The 20,364-nt window shown below is 50.9% G+C and overlaps 2 protein-coding genes across 7 annotated transcripts in view; one reads left to right on the top strand and one right to left on the bottom strand.

Moving 5' to 3' along the window:
• The window catches only part of CDK7 (cyclin dependent kinase 7), a 46,905-nt gene extending 28,874 nt beyond the window's left edge, over positions 1 to 18,031 (bottom strand). For 2 of the 3 annotated variants that reach the window (XM_068122165.2, XM_078781579.1), the window contains exons 1-3: positions 17,931 to 18,025; positions 13,252 to 13,311; positions 3,165 to 3,198 (exon numbers count right to left, since the gene is read on the bottom strand). In XM_068122165.2, coding sequence (XP_067978266.1) covers positions 3,165 to 3,198; positions 13,252 to 13,311; positions 17,931 to 17,993 — 157 coding nt within the window. In that variant the 5' untranslated portion in view covers positions 17,994 to 18,025. Of the gene's footprint in view, positions 1 to 3,164; positions 3,199 to 13,251; positions 13,312 to 17,930 lie in introns of all 3 variants that reach the window. The other variant, XM_068122166.2, reaches the window with a different exon arrangement.
• Positions 18,032 to 18,249: 218 nt separating this feature from the next.
• Positions 18,250 to 20,364, top strand: part of PRRC1 (proline rich coiled-coil 1) — a 42,553-nt gene continuing 40,438 nt past the window's right edge. For 2 of the 4 annotated variants that reach the window (XM_068122160.2, XM_068122159.2), the window contains exons 1-2: positions 18,282 to 18,438; positions 18,589 to 18,690. In XM_068122160.2, the coding sequence (XP_067978261.1) occupies positions 18,297 to 18,438; positions 18,589 to 18,690 (244 nt within the window). In that variant the 5' untranslated portion in view covers positions 18,282 to 18,296. Of the gene's footprint in view, positions 18,458 to 18,588; positions 18,691 to 20,364 lie in introns of all 4 variants that reach the window. The other 2 variants (XM_078781578.1, XM_078781577.1) reach the window with 2 other exon arrangements.

Genomic DNA, 20,364 nt, shown 5'->3' with positions numbered 1-20,364 from the left:
CGCTGGAGTGGAGAAATCTGCGTAGACAGATTTGGGGCGCTGAGATTCCGACGAACCCTCGCCTCGTTGCATCGGCTCAAGCCAGAGCCGTCGGCCATCTTGAACCCCGTGCGTCGGACACCTGTGAAGGTTTGCTTCGTGTCATCTTCACCCCAACATCCTACCGTCTGTCGGGGATGGGTGGGTGCGACCGCTTCGTCTCCAAGTACGTTGCGGTTTGCTGAGGGAGCGGTGACGGTGTACCTCTGGAGGGCGCCGTTGTACAGTATGGCGGGAAGAGCACCCTTGCCCACTGTACACACTTCGGAGATCGACTGGAGAGCGAGATTCGGGCTTCGACCGGATTTCGTTCCATCAACCGCTGGAGCGAATCCCATTCGCCTTGGGAAAAGTCATAGAGACATTGAGGAGTGTCGTTGCACTCGCTGGCCATGCCGTGAGTGACCTCACTTTATATAAGAGATATATAGAGTGCACTCTTAATGGCCATGTGTTGTACCGTTATACCTGTGCGTGATTTATAATACAAGTTTGTTTTTATAATCATTGGTGTGGTTTCACGATTGCTTTTCAATACAGGGTAACATATTTTTCTGCCGGGGTTCCTCTCGGGATTCGGAGGTTACCGAGACCAGGAGATCCTTGAGGACTCCGTTACAGAAATTGGGCAATAAAATATATATATCTTAAAAAAAAATAACCACCTTTAGAGGCCATTTTTCCCCGCAAAGCAGGGGTTGGCCTTTTTCGGGAACCGTGGTTGTTGTTGTTTTTTGGTTCCATTTTTGAAGCAATGTTTTACGGCCGGATGCCCTTCCTAACGCCAACCCTTTTTGCCGCCTTTAACGACAAACAGGGAATTACCAGTGAACTGGTACTCAATTTGCCGACCTCGGAAGAATGACAGGCTGAGTCAACCCCCCTGGCGTTAATTCAGCGATCGACCGGGATTCGAACCCAGGATCCTAGGATCCTAAGCCGGCACCCTAGCCGCTAGCCCAACACCAGGGTCTCAAATTTGGGCAATAAAATAAAGTGTAATAAAGTAAAATAAAATAAAATAAAGTGATAAAAGCAATGAAGAGTAGAAAAGCGGGAGGGCCGACGGGAGTTGTGGGAGATATGTTGAAGGCAGCAGGAAGTTGGGGGTGTGAAGAGAATGACAGAGATCTGTAATCTGGTGGTGAAAGAAGGCCGCATTCCAGTGGATTGGGAACCGAGTACCCTAGTCCCTCTATACAAGGGGAAAGGTGACCCTCTTGAGTGTGGCTCGTACCGAGCGATAAAGTTATTGGGGCATGGAATGAAGGTATTGGAAAGGGTGTTGGAGAGGAGGATAAGGTAGAAGGTGAAGATCGACGAAATATAGTTTGGATTTATGCCAGGAAGAGAAACGACAGACACGCTCTTTATTGTGAGGCAGTTGCAGAAGTACATGGAGAAGAGGAAGAAGTTGTTTCTTGGGTTTGTTGATCTGGAGAAAGCATTCGATAGGGTTCCACGCGAAGTATTGACATGGGCATTGAGGAAGTTAGGAGTGGAGGAATGGTTGATCAGAGTAGTGATGGCAATGTACAAAAGAGCGCGAACAGCTGTAAGGATGGAGGACGGGAACAGTGGTGAGTTTGAGGTGAAGGTGGGAGTGCATCAGGGGACCAAGTCCACTACTATTTGTAGCTGTGATGGAGGTGCTGGCTCGGAACGTAAAGGAGGGTTTACCGTGGGAGTTGTTGTATGCAGATGATCTGGTATTGATTGCAGAAAGTATGGATGGACTGAAGGAAAAGATGAACAAGCGGCAGGAATGTATGGAGACAAAAGGTCTGAAGGTGAATATCGGAAAGACGAAGGTGATGGCAAGTGGTAAAGCATGTGGTGAGGTGTAAAGAACTGGGAAGTGGCCATGTGCTGTGTGCAGGAAGGGTGTCGGAGTGAACTCCATTCAATGTACAATGTGCGCTGAGTGGGTTCATCAAAAATGTAGTGGTCTGAGAGGGTCATTAACCAGTGTGGCAGCTACATTCAAATGTAAGGTGTGCACAGAGGGAGCTGCAGATGGAGGAAATGTTGAGTTGGATCTTGGAGACGCTGTGAAGCTGGAAGGTGTGAAAACATTTTACTTCCTCGGAGACATGCTGAATGGAGAAGGTGGATCAGACTCGGCAACGGTTGCTCGAGTGAGATGTGCATGGAAGAAGTTTCAGGAACTGAGTGGCGTGCTGATGAGGAGGGGAGCGTCGTTGAAGCTGAAGGGAAAGGTGTATGCTGCATGTGTGAGAAATGTTATGATTTATGGGAGCGAGACATGGGTAATGAACGTAGAGCAGCAACGAAGGCTGGAAAGGGTGGAAATGCAAATGGTTCGGTGGATGTGCGGAGTATCGTTGAGAGAGAGGAAGGCAAATGATGAATTGCGAAAGATGATGGGAATAGAGCCTGTGATTGATGCTGTGAAGAGGAACAGGTCGAGATGGTTTGGTCATGTGTTGATGAAGGATGAAAGTGACTGGTTGAGAAGAGTGTTGGAAATGAATGCAGAAGGAAGTAGAGGATGGGGAAGACCGAGAAAGACTTGGCTAAAGATGGTGGAAGAAGAAATGCGGGCAAGGGTGTTAACAAGGAGAGATGCAGAAAATAGGGCAAACTGGAGAAGATTGTCATGGGGACCGCAAGGCTAACCCCCACTCTAGCAGGGAAAATGGCCTTAAAATGCATGTTGTTGTTGTTGTTGTACTCAATGGTGAAGAATTACTGAAATTTTTTTTATCTGATCTGGATCTGGATTCGAATCTTCACCAAAATTGAAAGGCTTCTTCCTTGTCACACACCCAACCTGCCCACCAAGTTTCATCTGAATCCAAACACAACTTTTTGAGATATCGTGCTATATATCATCTGTTGCCATATCTCTCACTGGTGAAGAAACACTAAGAAATCTCGGCTCCAGATCTAGATCCGGATCTTAACCAAAATCTAAACATTTCGCCCGCGTCACATACCCAACCTCTCCACCAAATTTCGTCCAAATCCCTCCACAACTTTTTGAGATATCCTTCTCATAGAGACATAGACAGACAGACAGGGGTGAACATAACCTTCGTCCACCTTTAAAAACCGCAAAAAAGATGCATAACATTTTGTTTAACTTCCTGTTTACCACTTACCATCCTTGGCTTCTGCCCTGTGTCCAAGTTTTATCTGCAACAAACAGCACCATTTGAATGGCATAGTCAGAATTGCTAGACAACCACTTGTGGAGCACAATGCAATTATCCAAAACAATACGACTGGCTGGAATCCCCAATGTGTACTTCAATCCATGTGAGCACCCGCCTCGTCATTCTGGGATCCCAAGTTCAATTCCCATAGACTGTGTTGATTTGTCCATTGCCTTTGAGAGTCCATGTAATTCATGATGTCTCCCAATGTCCTTGTCCTGCATATAACATATGAGAGCAGCGGCTCGGTTAGATAAGTTAGCTCCACCCATCACCTTTCATAAAAGGTATGTTGTATTATTTGATGCTTTGCTGCCAATACGAAATTTTGGAGAAAATCTATGTTTTTAAATGTATGAAAAATTATTGTATGATTTGGCCTTTATTTTCCTACCTCTTTGTTGTGGATTTGCCTATGCAGCACAACTTGGTTATATATGCCGGCGGTTGTCCTTTATTTATTTATTTCCTACACTTGTTGGAATGTGGCATGGCGGTAAGACTAGGAGAGCCAAACAACGAGTTTAGCGCAAGTTATCTCATCAACTAAATGTTTGCAAAAGGAAAACCAAGTCGGGATGTCAATGTACTGTATTTCATATTCTGGTGTTCTGCCCGAAGGCAGGTCCAGTACTGCTGAAGCAGTTTCATGGCAAGGGTTATGCTGGGTGGTTTGCAGTTGCCTTCCCAGCAATAGCAATAGTTATGGCAGGAATTTGTCATTTGTTCAGGATGCAATAGCTTGCATCTGTTAAGCCCCAGTCCCACTGGTGGCGATTTTTTAAAGCGAACCACAAGGAAACTACAAAATTGTTACAACGATTTAGGCCACGAATAATTTCAAAAAATGCCACCGGGATTGCCAGATCTGGTTGAGGAACGAATCAACAGGACAATATTTGCGAATCAACTCGATTAGCAACGAATGTAGTAGAATAAACTCGACGCAGAAAGAACTAGAACGAGGCAGTGCGACGTGTGAGCCGAAGTAACACGAAGTAGGCGAAGACGCACAACGACGTGTTACGAAACGCAACGAACAGGTAGACGGAGAACGGAAGTGCAATGAACTAGAACGAACTGGAAAGAACTGGAACGTGTCAGAACAATGCAGTACGAATTGTTCGGAGGTTATAAATACCGCGCATTTCCATGGCGCATCACCAGACCTTGAGAACATTTCCTTCCACGTTGGACCAGGTGGGCGACACCATGGTTGTTCTGAACATTCTGTAACTGGACTTGCAACAAATATGTAGGTAGAGTGAATGATACTGTATGAAAGACCTAGCTGTCAACGATACAAAAGTACTGGGCTAGCATGATGTTATATATTATTTTTAATAATTTCATGTAACTAATAACCTGCAGGAGGTCGTGTGCTAGTTGTAGTCTCTGAAGAGGGGTGAGGATGACAACCCACAGAAGGCACAGTGACTTTAAGAACCACATAGTGATGAACCACAGTGATGTGAGCTACTCTGGAAACTGACCGAGGAGAATCGGTCCCTTCTTATATACCTCTCGTACCCAAAATCATGCTGGGTCTACTTGCATCGTTATATACCGTTCTACATCGTCATAGTCGTTCTGTATTCTTTCTTCATCTCATACAGCCGTTGTAACTCCTCGTTGCTTTGTCGCATAGCTGTTCGTTCTTAATCTTCTCTGCTTTCTGCGATTACCAACGACCGTCGTTCTTCCTCATTGCGCATCGAGTCAGGTCGTCCTACCACCGTTCTGTCTCTTCTCGCGGCAGAAATTGAACCAGAACCACAACGGAAAGCGCCGATCTTAACAACGAAGTGGTGAGAGTCACAAACGATTGCAAAGAAGAGGAAGGATTACACGCGAATACACAACGACAATGGGCAAATGTGCTTAAATCGTTGCGGCGCGACGACAGTTTTGAACATTTCAAAACTGTCGTAGCGCCTCCGCGAATCGAGACGATCTGCACGATGCGCAAGGAAAGTTTAACAGAACAAGAACGAACTAAAAAGAATCAGAACGTCCAAAGCGATTTTCTCCACGAATGCCAGATAGTTGTGGTTCGCTAAAAAAAATCGCCACAGTGGGACTGGGGCTTTACCGACCCGGCGACCGTGGGGTCTTTCACGTCCATCAACTAATGCCAGCAGACAGGACGCCCAGTTTAACGTCCATCCGAAGGACGGAACACACATTGATGAATCACCTTTCCCATGACACACTGGGATGACTGTAGCTGAGTCGATATTCAAACCTAGGCGAGACAGCCAAGAGTTGTGTGGATTGGTGAAATGGGGAAACCAAATTTGACGGTAGGTTTACTCCTATTATTTTTTTCCAGCTTATAAAGTTCATGAAAGAGCCGTCTGACACCGACGCATGCACGTGCACGTACGCACGCACCTTCAGATAACGACTACGCCGGCGGCGCCATCTACTGGCAGCATCTTTCTACCCATGGTCATTCGAGCATTTTTAGGGAGAAATATCCCCAGCTCCATTCCCAAGGGCTTTTCAGTGCTCTATCCTCCAAATGCTGTGCGTAAAACGAGGAAGTAGTAAATACCACCTTTTGAAGTTTTTGGTATGACTCGGCCAGTATGGAAATCGAACTAGCGACCGACCAGATTCAGAGCGGAAGCTCAAACCGTACCATCACTTAGTCTAGTTTGGCTTACACATATTTATTGTCGACTGGCAGCATTTACTTAAAAAACAAAAACTAGAAAGACCACAAGCCTAACTGCAAAAACATATTAGTTACATAATTTGATCAAATCTTGCATTTAAAATTGAATAACAGTTCTGAATAAACAAAATTTACCTGGAATACAATGTAACGTTTTAATAACATTATTTTGGCAATCCTCCAAGTGTCTGAACTCAGGGTACACCTGACAGATTTGCATTTCCATTACAATTATTTTCCTTTTGCACGCATTTTATTGTACAATAGCCAAAGCCTGGTGTTGGCTTAGTGGTTAGGGTGCCGGCTTGGGATCCTCGGTTCGAATCCCGGTCGATCGCTGAATTAACGCCAGGGGGGTTGACTCAGCCTGTCATCCTTCCGAGGTCGGCAAATTGAGTACCAGCTTGCTGGGATGAATGATCACGGTGTGTACCCCGGTTTAGAATAGGTACACCGTATCCCTGCGCATCCTAAGAGCGTGACCAAGGGTTGGCGTCAGGAAGGGCATCCGGCCATAAAAACATTGCCTCAAACAGGGAACCATGATTGTCATGGGGCCCGCAAGGCTAACCCCCGCTCTAGCGGGGAAAATGGCCTTAAAACGATCATTCATTCATATTCATTCATTCAGCCAAACAAAGTGGAACACACCCTCTTACATTCATCTGCCCTCCCACCCCTGCTTCCCAAAATTTTTTAACTTCTACATACAGGATATTAAATTACACTGGCTGCATGGCTCAAAGCTACTTTAGTTTTTGGCAGATGCTCCGCTCCCATTGGCTCTCTTCTGTAAATGACGGACTTGACCGACGGAGGTTTAAACTCAAACTATCGTTACAACCTTCATTCAAATAGACTGACAGTGGTGTCCATATCGTCCATACCTGTCAGTCAATTATAGCTGACATTCCCAGTTTGCCAGTTATGAATGCCAGTCTGGATGAGGCTTTGGATAGTGAAAACCCAATACTTTGAAGCATTCATTGTAATTAAATTTGTCAAATAGCAAATATAGTTGTGAATTTATTACATGACCCTTTGACATATTACCTAAGGATAGGGCTGAAAACAAAACAAAAAAACTACATTTTTGGAATATCTTTAAAACATTCTGAGATAGTGATCCTGAGTACTAGTTAATGTTCTGCCATTGCTAAAAGTCACGCATAGTGTTGGGACACACACATGTCAGAATTGTACCTCAATACTTGCCATTAACTCAGGACCACAACATGTTTACTAAACACCTGTTACACCTAACATATGAACATAACAAGCCTTATCTAATGGGGAAAGGAGGGAGAAGAAAAACAAAAACAAAACCTTAAAAGGTCAAGCATCTTGCTTCCTCTGGACATCCCTCGGGATTTCAACAGTTTGGTATGCCGATATACCTGCCAAGCTCTCTGCCTGTGGCATATAACGCCACCTCCATATCTGGCATTTTGACTTCTTCACCTCGAGCAGTGTTCCTATCGATATAACCCTCTGCTCTCATCTCAGAATGGAGGCTGGAATTCCCCAAGGCAGGTGTCTTGGGACTAATTCCTAATCTTGTTCTTCGACAACAACAACCCCACTGATGCCATGAGATACCCTCTTCCTTTTTGGAAATCATTGCATATTGTGCCATATGAGTATATAGTAGCCCTATCCCACTGACAGGCAGAAGACAGCTGTGTCATTCTATGCTGATCTGGAATTGATTTTTTATTATTTTGTCTGCAGCCTGTGGCTGCTGATTGAATCACTACTGGGAACGCGGCTGTGCCGCTGATGCACTGCCCCGTTTCCAGTAAACTCGTACTCATTTTGCCGACCTCAGAAGGTTGACAAGCTGAATCAACCCACCTGGTGACATTTAACAGTCAGTCAGGGGCCCAAACTCAAGACCCTAAGATCTTAAGCCAGCTACCTTGACCATTAAGCCAACACCAGGCTTTGGAATCGATTAGATACTGGTCTGACAAATGGAACAAGTCTTTAAATCCTGGAAAATAAGCAGGTCTCACACCGTCAGTACCGAAGGATCATTAAACAAACTCACCTATCATGATATTTCCATGCTAAGCTACCGGAAGTGGTTCAGTCTCTTTCACTACTCGGACTCAATATCACACACAACCTCTCCTGGGTTGACCAAACAGCAAAGCTGACCTCTGAAGCCAGCTACAGTTGGGGCATCCTACGTTACTCCTTAATAAATCAGAACTACTGCCAACTACTAATGTCAGGTCAGTCTTTGGGACTGCCACTGGTAACACGTAACCCAGTGCTACCTGCCGCATGGTCGGGATGTCGGTGACTAAACCAACACCCCTCACTGGCTTTGCTAGTGTGGAGGATGACTGTTACACCCTGCCAGGACCAAAAACAACACCTGGCAAAGGGCAGATGAGCTCCCATAGGAAGCTAACGGCCATCCCATAAGGACAAGGTGTCTCCTAAAAAACACCATCAGGTTTGGACCGGTTAACGTCATAACAAAGACTTTATAACTGGTACGTGCTGTTTCCTTGCTTGAAAAGGATAGAGCATGGACAATCCCCATCGGTTGACATTCAAGGAGGAAGAATTCCTCCTGAGGAAATGCCCCGCTAGGTACAGTGAGAAAAGCAGCGCCATCGCTGGCACCCAGAGTATCTCGGAAAATGACGACACTTCCAACAAGTTTAGTAGCTGTGTTATGTTTGTCACGTCAGTATGTCCGTGTGAGTGCAAGTGTGTGAGTGAGTGAGTGAGTGTGCCAGCTATATTGCGAGCCTTAAGCCAGGTATGAAAATAAATAAATAAACTGACAAGTCGAGGCTGGCACTCTCGCAACATACTCCTCCCTCTGGTCAGTTCTCTGTGCCTCCCCATCTCCTCCAGGATGCACACCACACCTTTTCCTCAGAACCCTCTCCTGGATATAACTTCCAAAATCCAGGCTTACTGGCCTCCTGCATTCCTTTGTTCCTCTTTCTATCCCATTTGTGGAACTGCCCTCACCAAGGAAATTATATCGTACTCTTCCCTCCAGGATTTCAAATTGGAAGAATACCATCGTCTCATGTCAACCCCCATCCCTACCCTACAATAATCTCGATCCTCATTAACTATACTTAGCCCAACATTTATACTTTCAGGTTTCGACCTTTCCTGCCATCCTCCCTGCTTATTCCTGTTCGTTCATTCCCTTGCTTGTTTTGTCCAACTATGACCAGGCAGTGGCCCACTGTCAGCAGTACGTTGCCTTGTGACCTCACTCTTCCATGACCTGAAACTTGCATAAAGAGGCACTGTTACAAATTTGTTACTGCCGAACAAGTGCAATACCTGGTGCTACACGTGTAGGCTCTACCACGAGCTTTACACTAAAAAAAATAAAGAATTGAAATTTAAATGAATTTAAAATGAAAGAATTGAATTATTTTTTTAATACAGTACTGTGGCGGACACAAAAGCCCACTGGCGTGGTGACATCATTCCACGCACTAAGTGGGCGGTGGCCACGCCCGAGGGGTAGGCGTGGCCTCATGATATACACCGGGCGACCAGCCCGGAGCAATTGAGTGTTACAGTGTGCTCTTACAATAAAGACGTTTATATGTTACCGCTTGTCCGCTTCCTCCTTGCTCACAAGCAGCGCGCGTAACGCCGCGCTTTACTGGTGACCCTCGACGTTGGATCTGCCGTAGCGATCCTTCCGAACACGACGCCATTGCAATGGCCAACGACAAGGCAATGGCGATTAAACTTCCCGAATTTTGGGAGGCCCAGGCCGAAGTCTGGTTCGTTCAAGCCGAAGCCCAATTTCAGCTTCGGCGCCTCACCAACGACGACCTGCGCTACTGCCATGTCGTCGCCTCCCTCGGGCCCGGCACGGCCGCTCGAGTTGTGTCCGTCCTTCGCCACCCACCGGACGGCCACAGGTACGAGGCACTCAAGCGGCTACTCCTAGCCACGTTCGGCCTTACGGACGACGCACGGGCCGACCGCCTCCTGGATCTCCCCGAGCTCGGTGAGACGCGCCCGTCGGTCCGAATGGACCATATGCTGTCACTGTTGGGCGACGGAGCCCCCGGTTCGCTATTCCGGGCGCTTTTCCGGCGTCAACTTCCAGCGCAGGTTCGCCTCGCGTTGGCCGGGACCCAGGCTAACGGCCTGTGTGAGCGATTTCACCGCTCATTGAAGGCCGCGCTCCGGGCCACCCTCCGCGACGGCGGCTGGGTCGACAGGCTCCCCTGGGTCCTGCTAGGCCTCCGGACGGCGCCCAAGGAGGACCTGCGCGCATCCGCGGCGGAGTTGGTCTTCGGGCAACCGCTGCGGGTGCCGGGCGAGTTCCTCCCCGACTCCACGGCACCATGGTCCGCGGCACAGCAGCGCTCCGCTCTGCAAGAGACCGCCCAGAGGTTCACCCCGGTGCCAACGGCATGCCACGGGCACCCACCGACGCACGTCGCCCCGGAGCTTCGCACGGCGGAGTACGTCTTCGTTCGCCACGATGCCCATCGGACACCACTGCGGCCCCCGTACGACGGGCCTTTCCGCGTGCTGGAGACCGGGGCGAAGCACTTCACCCTGGACATCGGCGGTACTCCTGACCGCGTTTCGGTAGACCGCCTCAAGCCGGCCCACCTCGATGTGGACCATCCACCGCCAGTGGCCCGACCCCCACGTCGGGGCCGCCCTCCTGCGGGCGGACCCCCGGCACCGCCCAGCCCCGCCGCCCCCCGGTCCTGCACCCATCCCAGGGGCAGCCAGGGGCATCCCACCTGGCATCCCTGCACCCCGGACGCCGCCGATCGCCAGGGGGCGCTTCGGCCGGGTCATTCGTCTGCCCCGCAAACTGGCCCTCCAGGTGCGCGGGAATTCTGGGGGGGCGCGTGTGGCGGACACAAAAGCCCACTGGCGTGGTGACATCATTCCACGCACCAAGTGGGCGGTGGCCACGCCCGAGGGGTAGGCGTGGCCTCATGATATACACCGGGCGACCAGCCCGGAGCAATTGAGTGTTAGTGTGCTCTTACAATAAAGACGTTTATATGTTACCGCTTGTCCGCTTCCTCCTTGCTCACAAGCAGCGCGCGTAACGCCGCGCTTTAGTACTATATTTAAAAATTGAAAAAAATTTTTTTTTACATTTAAATAAATTTTAAATTAAAGAATGGAATTATTTTTTTAATACAGTACTATCTATCTATAATTCCAGTAATCTCTGTCTGTCTGTCTGTACGTCTGTACGTTTGTTTGTCTGTGACCGCTGTTTCTCGACAACTACCGGTCCGATATACTTGAAACTTGCCAGGTATATTGCTGGGGACCCGAGGATGTGCCTTTTCAAGGTTTCATATTAATCGGACAATTACTTACCGAGCTATGTCCAAAAAACGATTCAACCAATCAGAGAGCAGCGAACGATCGCGTGTGCCGAACGTGGAGGACACACTCTGCCTCGGATGGCACATTTGAGAGCGTATTCATTTATTTCACGTTTGCAAACTATGTTGGCGCTATGTTGGCGTTAAACGATGTTTTAAAACTAATAAAAACGAATTTGCGATTCATTCGCTTTCCTGCGCGTTTGTGTACGCGATGGCGATTTCTTTACCAAACTCCGGAAGCCGTTCGCTTTGGACCGAACCATTGCATGTAAATAGAGGGGGGGGATTGTCACCACTCGCAAGCCGTTCGCTTTGGACCAAACCATTTCATGTAAATAGAGGGGGGGGGATATAATTTTAGATATATATATATAGTACGGGCATGCCCTAGTCTATCTATAATTCCAGTAATCTCTGTGTGTTTGTTTGTTTGTACGTTTGTACGTTTGTTTGTCTGTGACCGCTGTTTCTCGACAACCACGGGTCCGATATACTTTAAACTTGCCAGGTATATTGCTGGGGACCCGAGGATGTGCCTTTTCAAGGTTTGAAATTAATCGGACAAGTACTTACCGAGCTATGGCGATTTAGCCGTTCGCCGTTCGCTTTGGCGTTGCGAATGGACCAAACCATTGCATGTAAATAGAGGGGGGGGGTTCTGTGGTCGTTGCGGATGGACCAAACCATTCATGTAAATAGAGGGGGGGGGGGGTTCTGTGGTCGTTACTGCCACGTGGTTTCAAAGTTTTTTTTTGTTGTTGTTGTTTGCACGCATGTTTTTTTGCACCCACGTACGGGCACGCCCTAGGATGTTTACACACACACACCCCTACACAAATTTTTTTTTTTTTTTTTTTTGGCAAGGAACGGGCACCCACGTACGGGCACGTCCTAGCTTATATATAGTACGGGCATGCCCTAGTATTTGAAAATTGGAAAAAAAAAATATTTGAAATTTTAATAAATTAAAAATGAAAGAATTGAATTATTTTTTAATACAGTACTATATTTGAAAAATAAAATCGAAATATAAATAAATTTCAAATTAAAGAATTGAATTATTTTTTAATACAGTACTACATTTGAGAATTGAAAAAAAAATTTGAAATTTAAATAAATAAAAAATTAAAGAACCTAATTCTTTTTTTAAGACAGTAATATATTTGAAAATTGAAAAAAATATATTGGAAATTTAAATAAATTAAAAATTGAATCAGTAAAAATTGAAATGTGAAAATTGCATTTTAAATAAGTCAAATAATTGAAAAAAAAAAAATTTGGAAAAAAAGGTGGAAATAAAATAACTTGAAAAATTGAAAATTGGGGTGGAGGGGGGAAAATATAAAAATTAAGCAATTACCTCCTAAAGGTGGACAGAGATTATGTTTTCACCCCTATATACTTGTCTACTTGTCTGTTTCTGACTGGGATATCTCACAGTTGTGGATGGATTCAGACGAAATTTGGTGAAGATGTTGGTGTATGATACGGACGGAATGATCAGATTTTGGTGAAGATCCAGATCCTAATCTGGATATGAAAGGTTTTAAGTGATTCTTCACCATTGATGGAGAATGGCTAAAAACGATACACAGCACCATATCTCAAAAAGTTGTGGGTGGATTCAGACGAAACTTGGTGAAGAGTTGATCCAATTTTGGTGAAGATTCGAATCCGGATCTGGATCCAATCGTTTTTTAAAAGTGATTCTTCACCATGATAGGGCCAAAAACAATATATCGCAGGATATCTCTAAAAGTTGTGGATGATTTAGAATAAATGTTGGTGGATGAGTTGGTTCGGTGACAAGAACAAGCCGATTAGATTTTGGTTCAGGTCCAAATGAGTGGGATACAAAAGGTAAACTGTTCAGCCTGCGGAAGTGTGCGCTCTACCAAGTGCTGTTCTAGTCTTGTTCAATGATACCGTTTCAAACATACAAAACAACTTGAAATATTTTTTATTAAATATCAGTAAGAGTTACCTTCTTTATGGCAACGATCTTGTCATCGACTTTATCTCGAGCTTTGTAGACAGTAGCAAACTGAAAGGGAAATGGGAGAGGGAGATAAACCAAAGGAGGGAAGAATAACATTCAGAAGATGACAGGGATGAGCTAGAGGAGGGGAGGCATGGGAGGGATGGGAGAGATCAATGGCTTAGTTTAGTTAAGTGTTGAGATGGGGGAATAAGATTTAAAAGGACAGTAATAAGATTTAGGAGAAGGGTGGAGGGTAGCACGACCAAAAAGCAAAGCGAGTTGGAAGTGTGGGCTTGCGGAGCAGAGGGACGACGACGTGTGGGCTTGCGGAGCAGAGGGACGACGACGTGTGGGCTTGCGGAGCAGAGGGACGACGACGTGTGGGCTTGCGGAGCAGAGGGACGACGACGTGTGGGCTTGCGGAGCAGAGGGACGACGACGTGTGGGCTTGCGGAGCAGAGGGACGACGACGTGTGGGTTGCGGAGCAGAGTGAGACGACGTGTGGGTTGCGGAGCAGAGGGACGACGACGTGTGGGTTGCGGAGCAGAGGGACGACGACGTGTGGGTTGCGGAGCAGAGGGACGACGACGTGTGGGTTGCGGAGCAGAGGGACGACGACGTGTGGGTTGCGGAGCAGAGGGACGACGACGTGTGGGTTGCGGAGCAGAGGGACGACGACGTGTGGGCTTGCGGAGCAGAGGGACGACGACGTGTGGGCTTGCGGAGCAGAGGGAAGACGACGTGTGGGTTGCGGAGCAGAGGGAAGACGACGTGTGGGTTGCGGAGCAGAGGGACGACGACGTGTGGGTTGCGGAGCAGAGGGACGACGCAGTGTGGGCTTGCGGAGCAGAGGGACGACGACGTGTGGGCTTGCGGAGCAGAGGGACGACGACGTGTGGGTTGCGGAGCAGAGGGAAGACGACGTGTGGGTTGCGGAGCAGAGGGACGACGACGTGTGGGTTGCGGAGCAGAGGGACGACGACGTGTGGGTTGCGGAGCAGAGGGACGACGACGTGTGGGTTGCGGAGCAGAGGGACGACGACGTGTGGGTTGCGGAGCAGAGGGACGACGCAGTGTGGGCTTGCGGAGCAGAGGGACGACGACGTGTGGGCTTGCGGAGCAGAGGGACGACGACGTGTGGGCTTGCGGAGCAGAGGGACGACGACGTGTGGGCTTGCGGAGCAGAGGGACGACGACGTGTGGGCTTGCGGAGCAGAGGGACGACGACGTGTGGGCTTGCGGAGCAGAGGGACGACGACGTGTGGGCTTGCGGAGCAGAGGGACGACGACGTGTGGGCTTGCGGAGCAGAGGGACGACGACGTGTGGGCTTGCGGAGCAGAGGGACGACGACGTGTGGGCTTGCGGAGCAGAGGGACGACGACGTGTGGGCTTGCGGAGCAGAGGGACGACGACGTGTGGGCTTGCGGAGCAGAGGGACGACGACGTGTGGGCTTGCGGAGCAGAGGGACGACGACGTGTGGGCTTGCGGAGCAGAGGGACGACGACGTGTGGGCTTGCGGAGCAGAGGGACGACGACGTGTGGGCTTGCGGAGCAGAGGGACGACGACGTGTGGGCTTGCGGAGCAGAGGGACGACGACGTGTGGGCTTGCGGAGCAGAGGGACGACGACGTGTGGGCTTGCGGAGCAGAGGGACGACGACGTGTGGGCTTGCGGAGCAGAGGGACGACGACGTGTGGGCTTGCGGAGCAGAGGGACGACGACGTGTGGGCTTGCGGAGCAGAGGGACGACGACGTGTGGGCTTGCGGAGCAGAGGGACGACGACGTGTGGGCTTGCGGAGCAGAGGGACGACGACGTGTGGGCTTGCGGAGCAGAGGGACGACGACGTGTGGGCTTGCGGAGCAGAGGGACGACGACGTGTGGGCTTGCGGAGCAGAGGGACGACGACGTGTGGGCTTGCGGAGCAGAGGGACGACGACGTGTGGGCTTGCGGAGCAGAGGGACGACGACGTGTGGGCTTGCGGAGCAGAGGGACGACGACGTGTGGGCTTGCGGAGCAGAGGGACGACGACGTGTGGGCTTGCGGAGCAGAGGGACGACGACGTGTGGGCTTGCGGAGCAGAGGGACGACGACGTGTGGGCTTGCGGAGCAGAGGGACGACGACGTGTGGGCTTGCGGAGCAGAGGGACGACGACGTGTGGGCTTGCGGAGCAGAGGGACGACGACGTGTGGGCTTGCGGAGCAGAGGGACGACGACGTGTGGGCTTGCGGAGCAGAGGGACGACGACGTGTGGGCTTGCGGAGCAGAGGGACGACGACGTGTGGGCTTGCGGAGCAGAGGGACGACGACGTGTGGGCTTGCGGAGCAGAGGGACGACGACGTGTGGGCTTGCGGAGCAGAGGGACGACGACGTGTGGGCTTGCGGAGCAGAGGGACGACGACGTGTGGGCTTGCGGAGCAGAGGGACGACGACGTGTGGGCTTGCGGAGCAGAGGGACGACGACGACGTGTGGGCTTGCGGAGCAGAGGGACGACGACGTGTGGGCTTGTGGAGCAGAGGGACGACGACGTGTGGGTTTGCGGAGCAGAGGGACGACGACGTGTGGGCTTGCGGAGCAGAGGGACGACGACGTGTGGGCTTGCGGAGCAGAGGGACGACGACGTGTGGGTTTGCGGAGCAGAGGGACGACGACGACGTGTGGGGTTGGTGAGCTGAGAAGGACGACATGTGGGGGAGGAGTCGAGGAGGGACGACGTGTGGGGGTGACGAGGCTGTCGAGGAGGAACAATGTGAGGGGGACGGGGATCGAGGAGTACAAAACATTTTTTTGGGGGGGGGGGCTGGGGGGGGAGGCAGTCGGGGAGAGCAACATGTTGGTGGGGGGGGGGGGTCGAGGAGGGGCAATATGTTGAGGAGGGGAGGGATCGAAGAGAAGTTGTGACGTGGGGGGTGGTCGAGGAGGGTGTGACGTGGGGGGTGGTCGAGGAGGGTGCGACGTGGGGGGTGGTCGAGGAGGGTGCGACGTGGGGGGTGGTCGAGGAGGGTGCGACGTGGGGGGTGGTCGAGGAGGGTGCGACGTGGGGGGTGGTCGAGGAGGGTGCGACGTGGGGGGTGGTCGAGGAGGGTGCGACGTGGGGGGTGGTCGAGGAGGGTGCGACGTGGGGGGTGGTCGAGGAGGGTGCGACGTGGGGGGTGGTCGAGGAGGGTGCGACGTGGGGGGTGGTCGAGGAGGGTGCGACGTGGGGGGTTGTCGGGGAGGGTGCGACGTGGGGGGTTGTCGGGGAGGGTGCGACGTGGGGGGTTGTCGGGGAGGGTGCGACGTGGGGGGTGGTCGGGGAGGGTGTGACGTGGGGGGTGGTCGAGGAGGGTGTGACGTGGGGGGTGGTCGAGGAGGGTGTGACGTGGGGGGTGGTCGAGGAGGGTGTGACGTGGGGGGTTGTCGAGGAGGGTGTGACGTGGGGGGTGGTCGAGGAGGGTGTGACGTGGGGGGTGGTCGAGGAGGGTGTGACGTGGGGGGTGGTCGAGGAGGGTGTGACGTGGGGGGTGGTCGAGGAGGGTGTGACGTGGGGGGTGGTCGAGGAGGGTGTGACGTGGGGGGTGGTCGAGGAGGGTGTGACGTGGGGGGTGGTCGAGGAGGGTGTGACGTGGGGGGTGGTCGAGGAGGGTGTGACGTGGGGGGTGGTCGAGGGGGGTGTGACGTGGGGGGTGGTCGAGGGGGGTGTGACGTGGGGGGTGGTCGAGGAGGGTGTGACGTGGGGGGTGTTCGAGGAGGGTGCGACGTGGGGGGTGGTCGAGGATGCGACGTGGGGGGTGGTCGAGGAGGGTGTGACGTGGGGGGTGGTCGAGGAGGGTGTGACGTGGGGGGTGGTCGAGGAGGGTGTGACGTGGGGGGTGGTCGAGGAGGGTGTGACGTGGGGGGTGGTCGAGGAGGGTGTGACGTGGGGGGTGGTCGAGGAGGGTGTGACGTGGGGGGTGGTCGAGGAGGGTGTGACGTGGGGGGTGGTCGAGGAGGGTGTGACGTGGGGGGTGGTCGAGGAGGGTGTGACGTGGGGGGTGGTCGAGGAGGATGTGACGTGGGGGGTGGTCGAGGAGGATGTGACATGGGGGTGGTCGAGGAGGGTGTGACGTGGGGGGGGTGGTCGAGGAGGGTGTGACGTGGGGGGGGGTGGTCGAGGAGGGTGTGACGTGGGGGGTGGTCGAGGAGGGTGTGACGTGGGGGGAGGAGGCGGGGGGATTTAGAAGGGGGAGACGTGAGGCAGTCAGGAAGGGGGGGACATTGGGGAGGTCGAGGAGGGGGCGATGTGTCGGGAAGGTCGGGTGGGAGGCTTTGGGGGAGCTGAAGAGAGGCGGTGTAAGGTGGTCGCTAAGGAGGGGTATGCCGTATGGGAGTTGGTCAGGGAGGGGTGAGGAAGAGTTGAGGGTGGACGGGGGAGTAATGGGAGGAGCTTAGGGAAAAGGGGTGGTCGTTGGGAGGGGTGGCTGTTGGGAGGTGTTTGTTAGTCAGGGGTGACTCTCGTCACGAGTTTGAGAGGGTGAACGTAGTTGAGAATGTCCCGTACGAGGATTGGATCCAGGCTGTGTAATAAATGTGCATAAAGAAAAGACAATCACAACTCAATCAGCCTTTCTGATACAATAACAATCACGTGATGACGACCGAGCAATCATTGACAGTTGCAGCAATTAACTACCTTCACATCAACATACAAAACCCACCTGTCCCTCCCCCAAAAAGTCGATTTTCTCGTATCGTTGGCTCCTTCTCCATGTGTCCGCCATGACCTGGGATCTCGGAAGTGGAAAAGCATATCCTGGCTGAGAGTTATTGTTGTTTTATTCATGTCGTCCGTACATGTACCAATTAACCAAAGGATGATGTGCAGGACCTTCCAAAGTTATATATATATATATACATATATATATATATACCATATAGGCCTAAGTGTCGATGACATAATAATCAATAACATTGATAACACTTGCAATATTAAATAACAAAAATAACAAAACCTCCTTCCGGTCCCTGTGGAGGTTTGCGAGGGAAAAATAATAATTTTCACACCACCCGGGCAGCGCTACGTCATGACGTCTTCGGCGCGTCTCGTCGACGTGGCGTCCGGTTTGTCGTGTGGAACTTGCCACGTTGATCTGTGGAGTTGCGTCGGACCAGCTCTCGCTCCTGCAGGAAGTGCCGGTGTACTCAAGCCGGGGTTGGCCCTGGAAGGTGCAACACCTACCGTGTGGTAGGCCACAAAGCTATCGTATACCTGGGGTCTCTAGTGTTGATGTTCGACATGGTGACGACCGGGGGTCATGATGATGGTCGTGAGGTATGCGTGGGTTTTAATTTATGTGGATCGGTGTCTTTGCTCAGAGATCGTCACGATGATGGAAGAAAGTGGTGTTGAGTCGACTCCTCCCGGAACTCCCCCCTCCGACTCTCCTGCAGCATCTCTGGCGGTTTCAGTGAGTCTCGGTATGGCGATGCCTTTCATAACAACCTGAGAAATTATAAGAAAAAAAAGACCTCAGGTCTTGATTAACAAATCTACTGGAGCTCGATGAAGCAGTTTTTGATTGGGTGGAGAGGGAATGGCACTGGACCTGGTAATGTGTATCTTAAGAAAGCATTTGATAAGCATAAGGTACCCCACAGGAGGTTGTCAGCCAAGGTGTGACGTGGGGGGTGGTCGAGGAGGGTGTGACGTGGGGGGTGGTCGAGGAGGGTGTGACGTGGGGGGTGGTCGAGGAGGGTGTGACGTGGGGGGTGGTCGAGGAGGGTGTGACGTGGGGGGTGGTCGAGGAGGGTGTGACGTGGGGGGTGGTCGAGGAGGTTGTGACGTGGGGGGTGGTCGAGGAGGGTGGGGGGTGGTCGAGGAGGGTGTGACGTGGGGGGTGGTCGGGGAGGGTGTGACGTGGGGGGTGGTCGAGGAGGGTGTGACGTGGGGGGTGGTCGAGGCGGGTGTGCCGTGGGGGGTGGTCGAGGAGGGTGTGACGTGGGGGGTGGTCGAGGAGGGTGTGGAGGCTTGTGGAGTGCCTGGGTAGGTAACTAACTGGATTAGAAACTGCCTTAGTGATGGGAAGCACAGAGTGTCTGTGAGTGGGAGGATGTAAGTAGTGGGGTTAAGGGTCAGTACTAGGACCATTATTATTCACTAGCGGGGTCACCCGTGGGAATCCCACGGGCATGGATGTGTGTGACATTTCGACATATTGAGTTCGATGCTGCACCTGCACATTCAGTTATATAAAATGGTTTAAAAAACTTTCTTCTGATATTTGTGATTTATTTCAAACAAACTGTATTTCCCATCTACACGGGCATGTATTCCTATTAACGTTATGTAAAGTACATAAATTGTGTGGATTACATCATTTGTGGATGTGATCAATTGCCAGTAACCATCTTATATAACTGAATGTGCAGGCGCAGCATGTAACTCAATATGTCGAAATGTCACACACATCCATGCCCGTGGGATTCCCGCATGGATGTGTATGGCGAATTTTAAATATATGTCGACTGTTATTTTAGGCGGTGTATTTTCGTTTATCATCATGGCGCGATTTAAAAAAATATATCTCTGCATTTTCCTCTCCAATACCTCCTCACACTTTACACACACACCGGCCCATGTTTACATATACACACACACACACATATACACCCACACACATATACACATACACACACACGTACATCGACACACACACACACACACACACACACACACACGTACAGACACATATACACATATGCACATATGCAAATATGTATACACATATGTATCCACATATACACATATATACACATATATACATCTCCATACATCTCCACACACACACACACACACACACACACACACACACACACACACACACACACACACACACACGTACAGACACATATACACACAAACACACACAGACATGTATATACACATACAACAACAACATGCATTTTAAGGCCATTTTCCCTGCTAGAGCGGGGGTTAGCCTACATACACATACACACACATATATACACACACACACATATTCACGCGCACACACACGTACACACGTACACACACGTACACATGTCCCACATGTATATATCCCACATCCCACATGTATATACATGTTTAAAGTGTACGTGCCCTTCCCCCCT

This window comes from Myxine glutinosa, chromosome 7 (genome assembly GCF_964187855.1).
Source record: "Myxine glutinosa chromosome 7, kmMyxGlut1.1, whole genome shotgun sequence".
Taxonomy (NCBI): Eukaryota; Metazoa; Chordata; class Myxini; order Myxiniformes; family Myxinidae; genus Myxine; species Myxine glutinosa.
Note: the sequence above shows the minus strand (reverse complement) of the source record. Positions and strands in the feature narration are given on the sequence as shown.